The following is a 20577-nucleotide window of genomic DNA, read 5'->3' on the forward strand; positions in this document are numbered from 1 at the left end:
AACACTATTTTAATTAAAAACTTACGCAACATTCTTACAAAAACAAAAATAAATATTCAAAACGTATATTGTAGGAGGTTTCAATAACATTGACTTCCAAAAAACGAGCTAAAGACTGAGAAATCTACAACAACAACTCATGGAGGTGCAAAGCATGAAACAAATCATTAAAACACCAACCATTTTATATGGATCCACCATTGATGACATGTGGACTAACATGGAGTAAACTTTGCGTATTGGGACAGACCATTCGATTCTATACACAACAATACAAGATAATCCTGCAAGTTTGAGAAAAGGGGATTGCTCGACATCGTGTGCCTCTTGTTGATTGATGTTAGGGCGTGGAATCTGAAGAGAAAAGAGAGGCGCAGCCCAAATCGGGACACGTTCAAAACAACTGGAGGCAATGCAACGCAACCACGTGCAGACATCTTTATTCCCGGGCTTCCAAGTTCCAACACCTGTCTGCGTTCATCGGCCTCCACCCTCTCATATTTGCAATTCATACTCCTCTAACATCCTTCGTGTCCCAAGAGTTCATTTGCAACAACCTTATCCTAGAGTTCATTTGCAACAATCTTCCAGAGGTAGGCAACGATCCGGTGGCTACGTTTGGTTCCTCTTACAATTTGTGCTACTCGATTGCCTTATGCCTCTCTTTGTGCTTGATTGTTGGAGAGTTCCATTGCTTGCTTAATAAGCTGTGTGTTTGCATTCACTGCTAGCCAAGCTCGAGATGCACCTCCTGCATGGCTACTTGCTAGCTGCTGCTATTTCCAAGGTAGTGCTGGAGCTGTGGGGGATGATCAGCATATTTGCTGTTATGTCTAATGGCGCTGTTTTGGCTTGCGAAAGCTTGAAAACTGCTTGAGCTATGGCAACGTATTTGCCTTCTATGCCACTCATGTTGCAGCAGCTATGTGTGTGGTCATCTGCATGTTGGCTTTGGTGTTTGAAACTTGCATGCTAGCTCCCTTGAAGCACCATAGCTGGAATTATGATGGTCTGAAGTGCTTTGTTTGCTGTGACATTTCGAAAAACGGCTAGTTGTGTCAGGTGATGTTTCGAGCTAACAGCGTCTGATGAGCAGGTTTTACTGTTTGATATAAACAGACAATCGAGGAGTACAAAAGTAGCTGAAGCTGTTGTTTGTAGGAGAATTGATCGGATTTCTGCGACAAGTTTGGAGTGGCTGCAAGATCGAGTGATCATCCGATCCAGGAGTTCCGATCAGCAACCATGTCTGGAATGACGTTGGCAGCGGGCAGGAGAGAGCCCTTGGAGAGCAGGAATTGCGAGCAGGAAGGCAAAGCAAGGGAGGACAAAGGCATTGTGGGAGGAATAATGGGCTCTCTACGGTTGATAGAGCTACAGTTAGTGGCCTTCATCGTCGTCTTCTCTGCCAGCGGCCTAGTTCCACTCCTGGATATGGCCTTTCCGATCTTCTCCTCATTCTACTTCTTCTTCCTCTCGAGATGGGTCTTCAAAAACTACCAGCCAAAGTCCTCTGCTAAGGAAGTCTTTCATGGCAGCCGCATGTTCCAGCTCTATGTCATCTTGGGCACCATCATCGGCCTCTTCTTACCCCTTGCATATGTCCTTGGAGGTTTCGCCCGCGGCGACCAGCGCGCCGTCCGTGCTGCTACTCCCCATCTCTTCCTCCTGTCTGCACAGATTTTGAGCGAGAACATCATCAGCTCCATGTCCATCTTTTCTCCTCCAGTGCGCGCTTTCGTTCCCATTGGTTACACTGGACGTCGCCTGTTTACCTTGTACGATTGGGCAAAGATTACGTTCTTTGGAGCAGAGCTTCCTCCTAACCCATGGATACAGGTAATTGGCAAAACTTGATGGATTGAGATTTTGGAATGTCATGAGGAATTGTTGCGCTCTCTCTCTCTCTCTCTCTCTCTCTCTGTGTTCAGTAAATCTTTTAGTGCAAGGTCTTCATTCCTGATTGCAGGATATAGCTGTTCTAATTAGACAGGTTTGACTGTCCGTTTTCAGCTCGATTGAGTAGGCTAGTTAGTCCTTTTAGTAGATCGCACAATCCGTTTTCAGCTTGATTGAGCAAAGCTATCTAGTCCCACCGCTCAAGCCTCTTTCATAGACTGCTGAAGCATCTTTCACGGCACGAGTTAACATACAAGTTTTGGTCGCAGGATGTAGCTTGGCTATGGTTTGGGCGAGGTCTGTCGCTGGCAAACCTCGGCTACTTCTCCATCAATTTCTTCTTTTTCCTCATTCCACGCTTTCTGCCGCGAGCTTTCGACCGATACTTCAAGGAACGCGACGAAGCCAATGCAGCCAAGGCAGCGTCCCAAGAGCCGAAGAAGGGACAATAGCTCCATTAATATTTCTACATACAACTTTGTTCCTTGCCATCTCACATACTTTGAATTCCTAAAACGCGTTTTCGGATTGTGAATACTTAAAACTTTCCCATTACATTTACCAATGGCAGTTCATTTTGTTCTTGGACCAAAGAAGTTACCTTGAGCTTCAAATAAGGTAAGTGGAAACGAAATCCTCTAGTGTCGTGTCCTTGGTGGTGAAAAGACTCTTAGATTCAAAGGGAGAAAGAAATTGACTTAAGACTCTTCTCAATGTCTCTCTGCATCATGGGTGTAAGATTTTGTTAATAGCCTTCGTGTGAATCTATAGATTAGACTTAATCTTGGAATGAATTGAGATTTCCTCTTAAGAAGATAGGATAGGATAACTTTTCTTTAAGTGAGTATTCATATACTTTTTTAATATGTAAGTTAGGAAAGTAGTTAGGAAAGTGAAACTTATAAACTCGTATAATTCATATAATCTGTAAAGCTAAGAAGATAAGATAGTATAACTTTTTTGTAAAAGAAAGTTTTCGTATACTTATCTTTTCATATATTATATAGGAAAATTTCCTCAGCAGATAATCTTCCTCACATGGGAGCATGAGCAAATATACTAGGTTTTTATCAGCATGGGAGCACGAGCATGTTAAATGTGAGCATACATTTACTACATTCTTGTCAACCTCTTTTGCAATGGAAGTTTCAACAAGAAGATGGGTGAGTTGGTTGTTATATGGGGTGTGTAGAACTTTCAAGGAGGAATGCCTTTAAATTTGAAAATAGTAGACAAAATGTGAGTCATTCAATAGCTTTTTGATCTCAAGTGAGGGAGAAGCGGAGAATATTGTCCTAGTGAAATTGTTATATGGGGTGAGTAGAACTTTTAATGAATAGTCCTTAAATTTGATAATAGTTAACAAAAAATGAGTTAAATTCAATAACTTTTTTACCTCAAATTGTGAGGGCATTGTCCTATGTGAATCTAATCTAAAGACAGTATTTAATGTGAATGAAGGTTGAAAGAAGAGATCAAACGATTTAACACTATAGCAAAGTTAAGCTCAATAATCTAAAGAGAGTATAGAATGTGCAATGAAAATTGAAAGAAGAGATTGTTCGATTTAGTAAAGTCAAACTCAAATATAATCCTTTTATAAATTACATAGGAAAATTTCTTTGAGCTACATACTTGCCAAGCTATTTGGGATGAAAGCCTCAATGAGAAGGTGGGCAAGTTGTTTTAATACATGGGGTGTGCTTCCATCAAGGAACTTTCAACAAGGAAAGTACTTCAATTTGATGGTTGTTGACAAAATGTGAGTCAAATTTAGTTATTTTGTGTCCTGCAATTGTGAGGGTGTGATGTGTAAGATCCATCCATTCCACTAACAAATCGCTTGCCATCATAATTATATTATTCCATGCCCCACCAAATGAAGTTTGGATGTCGTAGGAAAGATCCATAGGGGTTAATGCATGATCGGGTGTAGCCAATTGGGAAATTGTTTTTTCGGCACTTTTGCAGTCGAGCACTGCCACACTACGATGCGTTGGTGGATGAGATTTCAAATTTCAAAGTAGGGTCGCTCTCTCATTGGGGTTTTTTTCTGGCATATTGATTTCCACTGGCAGAGTGAAGAGACGTAATTTGTCAAAATGGTGTCATAAACGCCTCTAAACTTTCTATCATAATTGCTCTGAACACTATGCAGAGCTTGACACCTGGCACTACAAGCTTTACTCCACAAGCATATGGTCATAGTGAACAGCATATAGCTCAGCACATGAGCTCTACATCCAGCCATTATCAACATCGTGTAGAGCTTGATACTCCACACCTTTACTGAAGAAGCATACATTGCATGACACATGGCAGTACATGCAACAGTGGGACCACAGTTTTGGTTTTCGTGCATGACCACCGCACTTGTTCAATAAGAGAGCTACTTTGGCAATTTTAAGGCTATGTAAAGCCAAAGCAGTGTGGTCACTTTCGAGGCAGGTAGGATGATGTGATGAAATGAAATTTTGGCTTGTTGTTTAGCCATGTCTACACTCTAAACATAGCTCATGCTTCTATTCTACGTATTCTACAATTTGGCTTCTTCTCCTCCTTTGCTTTCTTATTATAGCCACTATAAGGTGTGCTGCTCCCTCAAGCACCTTTTAATAGCTATTTTAGATAGAAAAGTCAATCAACCATTATTTTTCCTATATACTCTCAACATACATTTTTTAGAATTTTAGAGCTCTTCTAGCGCATGCTATGAATAATCATAGAGACACTAATATTTTAGGATTTAAGAACTTTTTTTAAAGTCTCTACTATATAGAAAACTGAGAGAAAACTACACTATCACTTGCATTTAAGGGAATGCACATCCCAACCATGACTACACAGTGAAATATACTTTTTAGGCACTTTTTATCACTTTTATAGCATGCTCATCATCGTACAGAGACACAATCACACAGAGATACTCATATTCAAAAACTGTGCATTCAAGGGTTTAGTAGAAATCCCTTGGTACCCCAAACAGTGGCCCACATAATCTATTCTTGACTTCAAAATTTATTGCCCCATAGGATTTACTACACTAGAAAAATTTTACAAAATTTTTTTATAACAGTCCAAGTAGATTCACCATTATAGGAAACAAAGAACGTGCCCCCATACATTGAAAAATGGAAAATTCCTGAAATTCCCATTAGGAAGAGGGAAAGGGCATGATTAAACTAAGGGATAAAGGGGGTAGGGAGCAATTTCAATTAAAAGGGACCACCTAAGAAGGAGGCTGTAAAGAAGAAGGCATGTGCTAAAGGGAGAGGGAGAATAGGGACCATTTGAAGAGAGCTTCAAAGAAGAAGGCATGTACTAAAGGGGTATGCTCTTCCACTCTTTACCAAGATCCTGAAAGAATTGAATGTGGAGGGATATCTTGTCTATTATAATAAGAAAATTTCTATTGATGAGACTGGTAATTCAAAAGCTTGTTACATGGAGAAAGCATGGAAGAGAAAGGACCTTTTAAACTTATTTCCTGAAACTTAGATTAGTAGAGACGTTGGAGTCAAGGATTCATCAAGCTGGCCAGCAAATGTTTGGGATATTTTGAAGGAGACAAGGCATTCATTTCTTGACACAAGAGGAACTGTGAGGTATAAGCAGGTTCAACCATGAAGTTCTGGCAAGTCCAAGCAGTAGTACTCAAGGACAATCTCCAAGACCACGTAAACAACTTGAAGAATGTAAAGGATGGAAAATCGTTGAAAGTCTTATATGACACCACCAGAGTTGCATTGATGGGCACTTGCCTCCTTACAATATTTTACCAATACAAGGAGTAGATGACGAAGCTATAGAGGGAAGCCACCCCATGCAACATCAACAACACAATAGGGAGATAATCCTCAAGGAGCATGCAGAGACCAAGGTAGAGCTAGTACAAGCCATGCTAGAGGAGGAAAAAGCAAAGGCTATGGATACACAAGAGCAAAAGCTGAGGATACTGAGGGCCATGCAAGAGAAGTTGAAAAAATGGCCAAGAAGGCAAGGCAGAGAAGAGAAGATGCATCTAGAGGCTGGTCTAATACCTGCAGCACCAGCATCTTGAAGACACTAGAATGGATGATAACCGAGTAGAGGCCAATCTAGAGAAAATGAAAAAACAACTTTATGCTTAGATGTAGAAAAGGAACTTCCCAAAAGCTTTGCAAGATGTAAAATGCATTAAATATTGAGAAAGACAATATAATTGCTCAAGTAAATAGGTACAATTCACGCACTATGGCAGTGATGCAAGAGAGCTTCAAAACATAGAAGGATGCAACTCGAGAGGACATCTGGAAGGAGGTAGATCAAGGAGAGAGGCCAAGGTAGAGCACATGGAGAGAATAAGAATTGAAATATTACAAAGAGAAAGAAAACCATTGGGAAGACAAGCACAATGCCCTACAGTTAAATTATGATACCATTATGGAGCAACATGTCGTGGCTCTTGAAAATTTGGAGAGGCATCCCCCATCCTTTTTGAAACCTAAAGTACTCCGGTGTTCTTGCAAGGGGCCTATGGTGAAGTTGCTAAAGACTCTTAAGAGGGTTGATAGGATCTGGAAGAAGTAGATAGAGATGTTGCCGTTAGCTAGCACTAGGCATAGCAATTGGAGGAGAATGTCCATAGTTTCAGGAGTAGGAGGGAATCAGAAATAGCTTGCTCATGTACAAGGTGGGATTGTGATATTGACAGCCACTATAGGTGAACTAGAAGAATATCTTCTTCCGATGCAATAGGGTCCTACGTGCACAATCTGCCTTGGCCATGATATAGATGGGTACAAGATCTAATGGCCTCAGTGTGGCTACTCTCTACATTTTTTTTCTTTGGACTTTTGTGCGTGCAACCTTTGTATGAAAGCTTGTCATTTTCCAATGCGTATGCCATGGAGACAACAACTGTGCCTGCTACTACATATATCTATGAGAGTAGTGGTCAAATGTGCATTTGCCTCAATAAGAAAGGCCTCGAGTTTTGATGGAGGGAAGATGTAGCACCGACACTTGTGGCTTGTGTAGAAAAGAAGAAACCCACTCGTAAAGGCAGGAAGAAGCCCCAGCTTGAGCCATTCTAATGGTTTTACAACACTTAACCATTCACTTTTTGAGACTATTTACAAGATTTCTTGAGAACAATTGTCTCCCAGAGTTCTTGTATGTTAAGCAATGTTTAGCAATGAGAATGCAATTGCTTCTTGTTTCATTATGCACAATTGTTTCATTCTACCAGAGTTCTTGCATGTTTAAGAACGAGAACACAATTCTCCTTTATACAAGCTACTTTAGGATCAACTATAACCATCGTGGTGGTTATAAAATATAAGTGCTTTAGGACTAACTGTAACTAGCATGGTGGTTGTACAAGTTAAGTGACTCATTAGAATTTAGGGTTATTTAAGATATTTGTTTAGCACTTGGATTTAGGGTTATTTAGTAAGATATTTTTTAGCACTTTTCTAGAAAACTTTCACTTTTTTGGCGCTTTTCTAGCATATAGATAATTGTCTCATGGGGAATTTAGCCAAGCATGTCCTGCATTGCTTCTCTTGCCAGCTAGCCATGAAATTGTCCGGGGGGGGGGGGGGGGGGGGGGGGGGGGGACAGTATGTAAAAACTCCGTATAGCACGTGCGATCAAGGGATATTTTTAAAAACCCCTCCTATGGATTTTTATAACCTATGTACAACCCTTATGTAAATTTTGAGATGATTAAAGTATCTCTTATGTATGAAAGTTTTCACTTTTTGAATTAAAAAACCCCTTATGTATGTATATTTTTTGTAACTCCATTAAAATATAGAACCCCTTCTATTGATCACACGTGCTATCTTACATATTTCTTAAGTGACCCCCCCCCCTCTCAAAATTGTGAAGCATATATTTTGGAATGGATTTAACCAATTGATCTATAAGCTTCCTCAGGTGAGTGTGTCTAATCTTCAATTGATATCAACGTGTTCAAATCTTCTCCATTTTAAACAAAGGCATGAGCATCTATGTCCATGAAGCAATGCTCCAACATGACTGCATCGACAAGCATCTATGTCCATAAAGCAATGCTCCAGTGTGACTGCGTATCGAGTCATTCGAAGGTGTCCAGTCAAAATTTATATGTCTTTTGCAACAACACACATTCCTGTCTTTGAGTTTCTGGATGTACAAGGGCTTACAATGCTCAAAGCTCCTTTGATTGATTGAAAGGTCAGGGTTCTCAGCTATACTATTAATTAGAACATGTTCTAGCCAAGGGGATAGTTCAACCATGGGGTGGTGACACCTATGATTATAGATTAGACTCAACTATCAAAAAATGTTTTGTTCCAACCACTAAGCTAGTTTAACCAACAGGCAGTTTTAAACCTGCTTGATGGGTTGGTGGCACACTAAGAGCATAAATCAAACTATTAAAAAATGTTTTGTTCCAACCACTAAGCTAGTTTAGCCAACACGTTGGTTTTAAACCTGCTAGGCTAGTAGCATGCTAAGAGCATAAACCAAACTATTAAAAAACACAATTATTCTAACCATTGAGCTAGTTCCAACCACCACATTGGTTTTAAATTTGCTTGATGGACTAGTGGCATGTTAAGAACATAAATCAAATTATTAAAAAACATAGCTATTGTTCTAACTATTAGGTTGGTTCCAACCACCAGGTTGGTTTTAAATTTTCTTGATGGGCTAGTGAGAACATAAATTAAACTATTAAAAAACATACCTATGTTAACCATCGAGATGGTTGAAAAAGTAGTTTGGGCAAGGGACATTCATTAAACTATAACAAAGTAAGCGCATAAGAAATCAGTGAGCTAGTACATTAATCTTGTGGGAAATAATGGGTACACGATGCATGCCAATTAAACTATATTTTTCATAGTACATGCAAAATATATTCCAGTGTATTCTTGGTAGGTGAATGATTCCATGGGGACATATATGTCTCGACAATATGGCCCTTGCTCCTAAAGGGGACTCTGCAAGGGCTATATTGAATTTGGCCCTATGCAAAACACAACATATGATGCAAAATTTATGCAAAGTATACATACATGTGGCTTTAGTGTAGCAACCTGTGTACAATTAAGACTTAGCAATCCTTCTTAAATCTTCCTTTATGTCAATTCTCCTTCAAGGATTGATGTTTGAAAATCTCTTTGAAGATGCTACTTTCTTTTATGCATTGGATCTGATGACTCTGAACATAGTTAGGGTGTTCAACATGTGATCTACTGAGTGATTTTGAGCATGATAGTCCATAACTATAAAGCACAACCAAACATGTTCTTTAGCTTGGGTATAATATGCATAAGTTGCAACTCTTTCTTTGGTATCTTAATACTTATCCCCTTATACATCTTGCCTATATCATAGTGATCCACACTTTGGGAAAATTATGGAATGCTCATATTCATGTCTCATGGCTTAATCTTTTACACAGACTATCAAATTGGCTATACTAGGCAATCATGGTGAAGATGCAATCCCTTCACATGATTATAGCCCTCATTGCTATAAATGGCCTCTATTTACATTAGATGGACACCAAAACTACTTTTATCAAATGGATTTGCAGACAACTTGGAGACCCATGTAGTTCAACATGCTTTTCTTCAACTCATGGGCTTCCTTTACATATTCAACAACTTGAAATGCTTGACACTATCCTTTCTACAAAATGGGTTTCTATGGATTTTAAATTAATAGAGATGGCCCAAGAGGAGAAATCACCATTTCTAAGCATTGGTATATCATTAACATACTCTGGTAATCTATGTGGATGCCACAAATTTGTAGGTACTAATGGAGATAAACATGAGGTAGCTAGATCCATGTAGATTGGCTAGATGGTATCCAATTTTATCTAGCTTCATGGTTAGTAAGTTCATCTATTTTATTACCCCAAAATCCCATGGTCCACCAAAGCCATGGTTTCACAAAACTAGGTTCCAAAACCATGGGCTACCAAAATCATATGCCCCAAATTGTGGGCCATAAAATGTGGCCTTCAAGTTATGGTAAACAGTTAGTTTGTCAGCAATTTGCAGATGACACAATACATGCCCCAAGGAATAATGAGCAGGATGTTATGCGTTTTGGATTGTCTTGATATTGTTTGCAAAGCTTCAGGATCCATGATTAATCACTTAAAAATAGGCTATGACACTTAAAGTGGCAAGGATCAATTGGTTTCACAAGATCTGGGGTGTCTCAGAATAAAAAAGGGCATGGTTATCAGACTATTGGGGATCCCATGGGTTTTGAGATAACAATGAAACAAAGGTGGGAGTGGTTTTTAAATAGATTTCAAAAAAAATGAGACAAGTCGAGGGGTTTTCAGGCCAACTTGGTAGGGAGGAGATTAGTGCTAAATCACTGCATTTACCCTATTTCTATTTTTTATCTTTCTTGCTGGTATCCATCTAAAACTGGAATTAGACAGATTTATTAGAATGTATAGATCCTTTTTGTGGGGTGGTAGCAACAAGATTTCAAAGGTAAGATGGAGCTACTGCATTAACCCCTGGGAAGAAGGGGGGTTAAGAGTTATAGATATTTCAGCTGCAACCAAAAAGCTCTCTGCTACCTGGGTAATCAAACCCCTTTTAAACCTAGGATGTGACTGGGCTCAGCTTTTGGTGAGAAATATGAAACACAGCAGACCCTTCTGAGCTCCTAAGTGGAAGAACTACCCTCTAACTTCAACTATCTTCAATCCTGAACCCTGCAAAGCCAAAGGGAGCTCACTGTGAAAATCCATTTGGGATTCCTTTGAGGATATAAAAGCTTTTATGCAGTTCTTTCGCAAAGTTGCTTTCATGGCCATTAATTCAGTTTGGGCTTCAACAATTTTCAAGAACTCTCTATTGACTGATGAACAATTTACTATGGCATCTTCTTTGTTTGATAAGGGATTGCAATCTTGGGGTCGGCTATGAAACAAAGACCTTTTCAAATGGAACAGAGACCTTTTAAGATGGAAGACTGGTATGGAACAGATACCTTTTCAGATGGAAGGCATGGCATGAAATCAAAAGGAAATTTTCTCTCTCCAATCAAAATTAGGGCCTTATCATGAGTAGATTGGAGCTATGGAAGGGAGATGTTAGATGGAAGGGTGTCTCTATTCTAATTATACATGAAGAATTCATTTGGGTAGGTTGCTCTTCTATCCTTCCCATACCAACTCCAACTGCTAATATGGATGACCTTTTCAGAACCCTTAATGCTAGATGGAATCTAAAGGATAGTAGAGATGCTTGGTATGCCAGGTTTGACAAATTATGGATTAAATAGGTTCTAGAGAAGATGTCTTGTCTTGCTTGGCTTATTATTCACAAAGGAGTATGGACAAATGCTAGAGGACTTAGAATAGGGAAGAGAGATGGGGAATGTAAAAGATGTATTGGCCCTCTAGAGGATATCTTTCATGTCTTTGTAGCTTTTCCTCATACCAAAAGATTTTGGAAATCTATACAAATAGAGTGTGGAGAACCAATTAATTGGAAAGCTATTTTGCTAGGAGATGCATGCAAAACTAGGCATGAGCCTTGGTTCCAAATAAGGGCATATGCTCTATGGTTCATATGGACCTCTAGAAATAATTTTCAATTTAACCATAAAGATTTTATGTACTGATGCCTTGTTTGCTTCATGGTGGGATAGGAAAAAAGAAGACTTGACTTTCAGATAGGGGCCTTCAATTTGGAACACACAAGGTTGAATGCTGACATTGCAAAACACAAGCGTTGCTGTTTTATTTTTTATGAACACATCAAGCTCCCTCACTTTCTGCAGAGAAGACCTACCATAGTGATCCCAACCTTGATGTTGTTGGATCCTCCACTCAAAACCCTTCTGCCCAAAGCTATGATGATGCTGCTCTCTCCTTTAAGATTCATGCTTCTGAAGAGATGTCTATTGACCCTACGCAAGGTGTTCCTGCTGCTGTTGTTACTGTTCCTATTGTTGATCCTATTGATCAGAGTAGGCCACAATGAAGACACCACCATCTTCTCCTTTCAAGTTCTTGATGCTCCACTTAACAAATACTGAGGATCTTGTTTATCTTGTTGCTACTACTATTTTTGTAAGATGCTGGTCCTATCCTAGGACAGCTCAGTTCTATTGGCTAATCTCTGACAAAGGTTACTCAAGATAATATCTCTTTTTTTCTTCCCAAAAAAATAATAATAATAATGAACTTCTTTAATAATGCCTTGATTAAGATCAAGGTATCTAAGCAGATGTATCTTTGGCAATGAAGAAAGTCCCATAGGGGTGGCCCCATTTGGGTCCCATATCTTATGAAGTGCACAACTTTTATATTTCATATGTTTTATGGGTTTCATATTAGTGTTGCAACTCAAATAAAATATTGATCTCCTCCTTTATGAAAGGGTAAGATTTCCCATTTGGACTGATGGTGAATCAATTGACATGTGCACAACTTTTATGTTTCATATGTTTTATGGGTTTCATATTAGTGTTGCAACTCAATTAAAATATTGATTACATTCTTTATAAAAGGGTAAGATTTTCCATTTGGACTAAGATGATGAATCAATTGACATGTGCTTCATGTTATGTGGTTGAAACAAAAAATAGACCATGCACATCTTCTTCCTTGCAGTCATGCTGCTATGTGACACACATTGTAGGGAGACCTTCTATGAGGGACCTCATTCCATTGTCCGTTGAGGTGGGGAAACCCTTTTGTTGTACGTGTGACAAGTGCATAATGCTAATCTAACATATTATGTATCATGCTCTCTATTAGTGATTTCCTAAAGTAGGTGACTATGCTACTAAGAGACACACATAGCAAGGCAACTTGCTATAAGGGACCATGTCCCCATGGCCCTATAGTGAAGGAACTACTATGGAGAATTTCATGTATTGGGAGGAGAAAGAGAATTGAGAGAAAAGGAGAGAGAGCTGAGAGTCGATAACATAGTGTATGGTGGGTGCTAACTCACCCTGATCGGTTTGAAGTTCTTGTTAAGAAGAATGGTATATGTATACAAGGGTATGAACCTAGGCCATTGGCCTTTACCCCCAACAACCTCCCACTTAAAGGCCAATGTGCCTTTAAGGGAGAAGATGGACATCCTAATGTCATCCGACACCCATGCACACTCAGCAATGTGCAAAGTGCTTTGAGGATAAACTCTTCGTAAAAAGATATGTAGGGTTATCATCTGTATGAATCTTGACAAGATGAATATGCTTGTCCTCAAGCACTTCCCGGATGAAGTGATACTTCACTTCAATATGCTTAGTCTTCGCATGAAAAATAGGATTTCGTGCCAACTGGATAGCACTCTGACTATCACAATGCAAAGTAGCAATCTCTCCTGAAATGCCTAAGTCTCTCACTAGATGTGTAAGCCATATTGCTTCCTTGAAAGCCTTAGAGGATGCAATATACTCTGCCTAAGTAGTAGACAAGGCCATGCATGCCTGCAAACGAGAGACCCATGACACTGCAGCACCTGTGAATGTGAAAGCATATCCTATCGTAGACCATCGGTTGTCTACATTCCTTGCAAAATCAGCATCTACATAACCAAGGACTGATGTATCCTTCCTTCCAAAGCAAATGCATAAATCCCTTATACCATTCAAGTATCTCAAGATACTCTTCACTGCCTCCCAATGCTTCTTGCTAGGATTAGCCATATACCTGCTAACAACTCCCACTACATAAGCAATATTTGTACGTGTAGCAACCATGGCATACATCAAGCTGCCACCAACTGCGGATGCATAAGGGATCTTTGCCATTTCAGCTTGCTGCTCATCAATCTTACGGTTGTCCTGTTGGCTGAGTTTCACATATGGAGGCAATGGGATACTTATGGACTTCCCCCTCTCCATATTGAAACATTCAAGAACCTTGCCAATATACTCCTTCTAAGATAAATAAAGGAGTTTCCTGCTTTTGTCTCGAACAATCCTCATACCAAGTATGTGACTGGCATCACCCAAGTCCTTCATATCGAAGGTCGCATGCAACTTTTGCTTCAAAGCATCCACATCATGAGTAGACTACCCAGCAATTAGCATGTCATCAACATATATGATCAAAATCAGAAGGCTACCATCCAATGCCTTCTTAGTATAGAGGAAATGATCTCTCACTTCTGAAGCTTACATACCATCCGTTCTTTGCGCTGCACAACAAACCCTTTTGGTTGTTGGATATAGATGTCCTCATGAAGGTCTCCATGCAAGAAAGCTATCTTGACATCCATCTCGACAAGCTCTATGTCCTCTGTGGCAACGAATGCAAGCACTGTACATTTTCAGCATTGGGGAAAAGATCTCATCAAAATCAATGCCCTTCTTGTGCTTGAAGCTCTTGGCTACCAATCTTTCCTTGTACTTAGGCAATGCATCTGTAGGAGACATCTTCAACTTGTACACCCATTTGCATGGCAAAGCATGCTTGCCTTTGGGCAACTGAACCAAATCCCAAGTTGTATTTTTCTTTAGAGAATCCATCTCAGACGACATAGCCTTCTCCCACTTAAGCTTGTCATCTCTAGACATAGCATCCTCAAAGCATGAAGGCTCACCACAATCTGTTAGCATGACATAGTGAAGTGATGGTGTATACATCTGTGGAGGTCGTGAGACTCGACTGGACCGTTTGCTCTCCTTGAGCAACTTGTTGTTCCAATTTATTGTCTTGCACAGCTTGAGGTTCACCCACTTCCTGTGGACCTCCTACCTCAATATTTTGTGGCTGTACTTGTTGTCCATTTACAGCATGTGTGGGACTACATGTGGAACATGAGGTGGCTGTCCATCCTCCTAGAACACCACTCTCCTGACTTCCACTGTCTTTATGGGCTGCTTATGAATTGCTTCCTCCTTAAAAATGACATAATTACTGCGCACAATCTTTCTGGCTATTGGATCCAAGAGACAATATCCCATCTCACCTCAATCACCATATCCAAGGAAGATGCATTTATGTGACTTTGGCTCAAGCTTTTTCCGCTTGTCCTTTGGTATGTGTACATAAGCCTTGCATTCAAACACACGCAAGTGTTTATAATAGGGTGGCTTGCCAGACCATGTCTCTTCTAAAACTTTGCCATTCAAGGACTTATGCGGTGATCTATTGATTAAATGAGCTATAGTCTTCACTGCTTCAGCCCAAAAGCCAGATGTAAGACCTGCATTAGAAAGCATACTTGTGGACCTTTCCTATGTGGTTCTGTTCACCTTTTCTGCCATACCATTCTGCTATGGATATCAGGGAGATGTCAAAAATCCCTCTTGATGCCACGCATATCAGAGAAGTTTTCAAAAGCATGAGAGGTGTACTCTCCACCATTGTCTGTGCACAAACATCTGAGCTTCCTGCCAGATTGATTTTTCTAAAAGTGCAAGAAACAGGGATGAATTTTTCATTAAGAAGCGAAACTTTTATATTGGTGTCGAAATTTTGTATGTCCTAATAAAAATAAATGTTTGAAACATTCGCCAGGATTTGAAACTTTTTTGTGAAAATTTTTGAAGTTTCGCTAGGATTACATATTTAACTTCAAAATGCAAAAGAAAATATGTCAAACACATCACTCTTTTTCTTAATGGGATACACCCATATTTGTGTTTAGCATCATCAATGAATGTAACATAGTACAGTGCTCCTCCCAAAGACACTGTAGGCATAGGACCACATACGTCAGTGTGCACTAAATCCAATGGCTCAAGCTTTTTGCCACCATTGGACTTTTTATGTGAAGACTTGGTTTGTTTTCCATACAAGCAATGCTCACATAAAGTGAAATCTGAAAAATTTTACACTGGAATGTACTGCAAATGAGACAATACTTTCATTCCTATGAGGCTCATGTGACCAAGCCTCTGATGCCAAAAGATACTGATGGCTATTCTGTCACATGGATTACATGATCTTTCATGCCTGACACATGCATAGAGTAGAGCGTACCACGCTTCAAACCCTTTGCAACTACAAGTGACCCTTTTTTTTTTTCCCCATGTGTTGTCACCAAAAAACACATGATAGCCATCATTATCAAGTTGTCCGGCACTTATGAGACTCTTTTTCAGCATAGGAACATGCCTAACATTGTTAAGCACAAATGTAGAACCATTGGGAAGTGCCAAGTGGACATCTCCCACTCCAACAATAGTACATGCATGATCATTTCCAAGCTTTACGTATCCTTTCCTTCCTGCATCATAAGTGATGAGGTGTGACATGGAAAGATGCTCCTGAGTCTAGTATCCAATGCTGTGACAATGCATAATCACTAGTAACCAAAAAAGCATGCTCAAACATAGAGTTATAAAGAATATCACCCTCATCACTAGTGCTGCTCAAAGCATTCACTTCCTCTATCTTGACATTGGACTTCACTTCCATTTTGATGTCCTCTTTGTGCTCTTTGCCTTTGCCTTTGGCCTTTTGCCATTTGAAACAATCTTTCTTCATGTGACCTTTCTTGCCACAATAGAAGCATTCAATGTCTCTTTTATTTGCATTGTCCTGCCTCTAGATTTGCCCTCTTGCATTATATCTCCTCTTGGATTGAGATCTCCCCCTCATTGGTGAGGGCACTTGCACTTTTGTTTCGTGCATTATTATTTCTATTAATGTCCTCTGTGAGAAGGCTACTCTCCATGCTTGCACATGTAAGCCCACCTGCGGGTGAGGAATTACTAATGGCTGTCCTAAATGTATCCCAACTCTCAAGCAAATTGACAAGAAGAAACATTGCCTTGACTGAGTTCTCAATGGCAATTTTCAGAGCTAAGAGTTGACTCAAAATAGTATTGAACTCATTTAGATGATTGGACATTGCAGTGCCCTCATCCATGTGTAAGTCAATGAGTTTCTTCAGCCAATAGACTCGAGAAGCGGCACTTTGCTTCTCATAGAGATCATGTAACTTATCCCAAACTCCAAATGCACTGCCTTTAGTGTCCTTCACATTGAAGTACACATATTTGAAAAGTGTGAGCATAATTGTGGAGCCTGCAAGCTCATCTATCTCTAACCATTCATCATCATCCAGGAGCTCTGGCTTTTTTCCCTTGCATCTAATGGACTTCATCTACTTTTTCTGTACAAGCACATTATAAATTTGTTCTTTCCAATACAAGAAATTGGTGCCATCCAATTTCTCTATTTTGAAGAAGGCATTCTCTGATGAACTAGACATCGAAACGGATCTAGAGGCAATCCAAGATGCAATCCAAAATGCCAACTGTAGTGGCCAGCCAAGTAGCAAAAATTATGTTGTCTACAGCAACTTTGTATAGAAAATATCTTTTGACCCTTAACTCAGATGCAAAAAGTGTAAACAGAAAAGTTGTAGATAATTGATAGATCTAAAGCTGTCCACTTCAACACAAATCCCAAATCCTTACAAATTTTCTTCTATTCACATTTGAAAAACAGCTTGCTGCTCACTTACAACAACTTTTAGTAGTATTGTACACATCATAACTTTTGATGCATACTTCAGATGGAAAAGCTTCCGAAAGACAAATTGAATCTGTCCAAAGGTCTCCGACTTCTCATTTCACAATAAAACCCAATTCCACACCATGAAAAAGATATTCAGTCCCAAAAATGACTATTTAGAGAATTAAAAATGCCTTTCAAGTGTCCCCAAAATGCATTTACTGCATGTATATGGCCTCACTATATTGGCATTCAAGTGAACATCAAAGTGCATGCATTTGCCACTCACTTATGCATCCAAAATGCATCACCAATGGCATATACCAAGTGACATTTACTGCATCATTTTGCCAAAATGCATCGACTTGCCAAAGTACATTAACATGTGTATGGGAAATATTCCTGCAAGAAGACCTCACTTTCCCTCTACCAAGTGCTTAAGGCACACATCAACCACCCAATGGTGGGATTTGCCAACTTCCAAAAAAAAAAGGTAAGTGGATTGTGGAAAGAGGAGCTTACTTGGGCACAAATGTCACGCTGTCCCTATTTTTAAACATCATTATCTTTGCAACAAAAGACCAAATGCCAAAGCTATAAACAGCAAAGTTGTAGCTTGTAGGAAGCTCTACAACTTCTTAGTTAACTACACGTCCAAAATCCTTACGGATTCACTGGTATTTGCACCTGAAAATGGCCTCCAGCTCACTTTTCAGACTGTCAAGGGACTTGGGGAAATTTTGGATCAAGCTATACACTCAAAGCTTGTCTGCCTTCACGAGCTCCCTCTCACCACCTTCAAGCTCCTCTGAGCTTCCAAAGCTCCTTCTCAACTTTGTTGTGTTGCCCAGATATAGACGGATGCTCCTCCAAATTGTTTCCCTGGAACCAGCTCCTTCAACCTCCACACTGCACCTCCCAACCCAAAGTTTTTCGGAATGCCTCATTACACAACCACCTATGAAGGAAAAATGTAGGTTAGCTTAATTATATGGACCTTAACCTTGGGTAATGATAGAGCATGTCCAATTTTGCTCATCCCTTCATACCTACCTTCAAAATCCCCTTATTTGGAAGAGCATATGCATTTCGAAGAACCTTCCATATCATATTAGTTATTGCCCAACATGAGTTTCATGATGGGGCAACTTCTCCATGATGGCACAAATTATGAATATCCTTGAATCAACTCTCACGAGACATGGCTTAACAACAACTCTAACCGAATCTCACCTCGAACTACACATCCATTGTATTAAACACCACCTAGAATTCACCGCCCAACTACAGAATTATCAAAATTCAACTCACACCCAAACACATTGGGATCATAGCTTGGCCTAAGTAGAGAGATGCTTGCTTCAAAACATGTATGCCCTTCCCCAATGAAATCCTTGAATTAGCTACAATAGCTTTAGATATTCTTGCCCAACATTCCTCCCAATGTAACCCTAAGCACGATCGTCAAGCATGCTCTAAATTTAGGACATGATAGAGTTGCACAAAGCAAATCAACGAAGAGAGAGAGAGATAGAGAGAGAGAGAGAGAGAGAGGGAGAAAGAAAGTTTATTAAAGTCTTCGGAAGACCGATGGGTTTATGAGACTGTGAAAAACCTGGTACAAACGAACTGTGGTGGTGGAGCTACTAAACGAGCATCACACCAATGCAAATGCAAAATATGCAGAATGTCCGTACTAAATCCTAAGTACAACGTCATGCCGTGTTGTTGGCCGCTCAAATGTGCAGCCTTGGCACGTCTCCTGGTCATAGCACTGCGTCTAACCAGGGCTACTGTGACCCCCGTCGGGCGAGATCCCAACTCTAAACATGGAGGGGATGTCCCCAATTGTGATCTGTGTGTTAACCCTCTATCTGAGCTATCGGGTCACGGTCATGTCGAGGCCTCATCCCATGGGTGTCCATGTGATATGGCTGGAAAAACTCCATGATAGAGCTATGAGAAGGATCAGCCAAGGAAAAAGTATGCTCCTGTCTCCGTGCTCGAAGTATCCTCCCGTTGTGTCTGAGTGCCTCATGAACGAAACCTGCCAAACATCCCTGGTCTGGGTAGGAGATGAATCGGGCCAAAACTCCATAGTTGTCTCTGAAGAGGCACTAGAAACGCCCACATATCTCATAGTACACAAGACACCTGAAGACGAAGTGCTCCTCTGTCTCAACCTCCTGCATGTCACATAAAGTGCATATGCGCCTCTCCCTAGGTAGTCGCTTTGCTCTGCCGCTCTCGATACGAAGTCTATGTGAAGAGACTTGGAACTGCCCAAGAGAGATCCTCAGTGAGTGGGGTAAGTAAATATGAGTGTAACCTGGGGGGTCAATGAAACCCTCCATTGTGATATGTAAGAAGTGATCTCTATAGAAGCCCAGCTTCACTGGATCACTAGCCCAGCCAACAAGTCCGGAATGTGTGTAGCTGTAATAGATCCTCACAGATAACCTGGTTGACCTCGTGTGATAGGAGGGGAGAAAACGGAGCATCCATGCTATGCTCGAATGGGGGTACCAGTCCCTCGAACCATCTCTATGTGCGTGCATACCAACACCTCTGGTCTCCTCTTGCTACAAGTGCCATAGAAGAGGATAGTGCTAGCCAAGGTAGCCTGCTACTCCCAGAGGTGTAATCCCCATACTCCCTGACTCGGTACAGTTACGTGATGACCTGAAATGCAGCATCTAGATGTAAGGGGGGTGACCCAAACTCCGCCTGAATGATCTGGTGAGGAACGGATGGCTTACCACAGATCGACATCCGTGATAGCATGAGAACTTGTAGCCGCTCCACCCTGGCCCACTCTGTATCCGACAAGTCTGGCCCCCAGCATGGACTGCCATACATCCCGCTGGACGAACCAAGGAGTCAAAGAGCAACCCTTTGGTCAGTGGATCCTGAAATTTCATGGTTGCATGCAAATGCTATGTCAGTGCATGCACACATGTTAGATGCCATGATCATGTTAGAGCTCCTTCTCGCTTAGTGTTGTCGAGTGTAAATGCCACCGAGTGGCATTTTTGCTCTATGCCACACATATTCCCACGAGTTGCCTCGTTTATTAAGGGGCCCAATGTGGCAATGGGGGAGACGGGAAAATGGGTCTCCATGTGGGCATTTTGGCCCATCCCATTTCACCTTATTAGAGCCAACCTTGATGTGGGCCTACGAGGACCATTGCTCATCAATGTGCCCACAAACCTTCAAGAATGTTGCTGGGA

At 40.5% G+C, this 20577-nt stretch overlaps 1 protein-coding gene across 2 annotated transcripts; it reads left to right on the forward strand.

Annotated features, from left to right (window-relative positions):
- Positions 1–513: 513 nt before the first annotated feature.
- On the forward strand, positions 514–2579 carry LOC147903581 (uncharacterized). 2 transcript variants are annotated; one of them, XM_087372885.1, is made up of 3 exons: positions 514–593; positions 1120–1839; positions 2169–2579. In XM_087372885.1, the coding sequence occupies exons 2-3, from the start codon at positions 1246–1248 to the stop codon at positions 2349–2351; spliced, it is 777 nt and encodes a 258-aa protein (XP_087229011.1). In that variant the 5' UTR covers positions 514–593; positions 1120–1245; the 3' UTR covers positions 2352–2579. The 2 variants fall into 2 exon arrangements, with proteins under 2 accessions (XP_087229011.1, XP_087229012.1); XM_087372886.1 differs by having other exon boundaries at positions 527–593; positions 1097–1839.
- The last annotated feature ends 17998 nt before the right edge of the window (positions 2580–20577 follow it).

Source organism: Dipteris shenzhenensis, chromosome 3, assembly GCF_047967505.1.
Source record: "Dipteris shenzhenensis isolate YYH24624 ecotype China chromosome 3, Dip_SZ_1.0, whole genome shotgun sequence".
Classification (NCBI taxonomy): Eukaryota; Viridiplantae; Streptophyta; class Polypodiopsida; order Gleicheniales; family Dipteridaceae; genus Dipteris; species Dipteris shenzhenensis.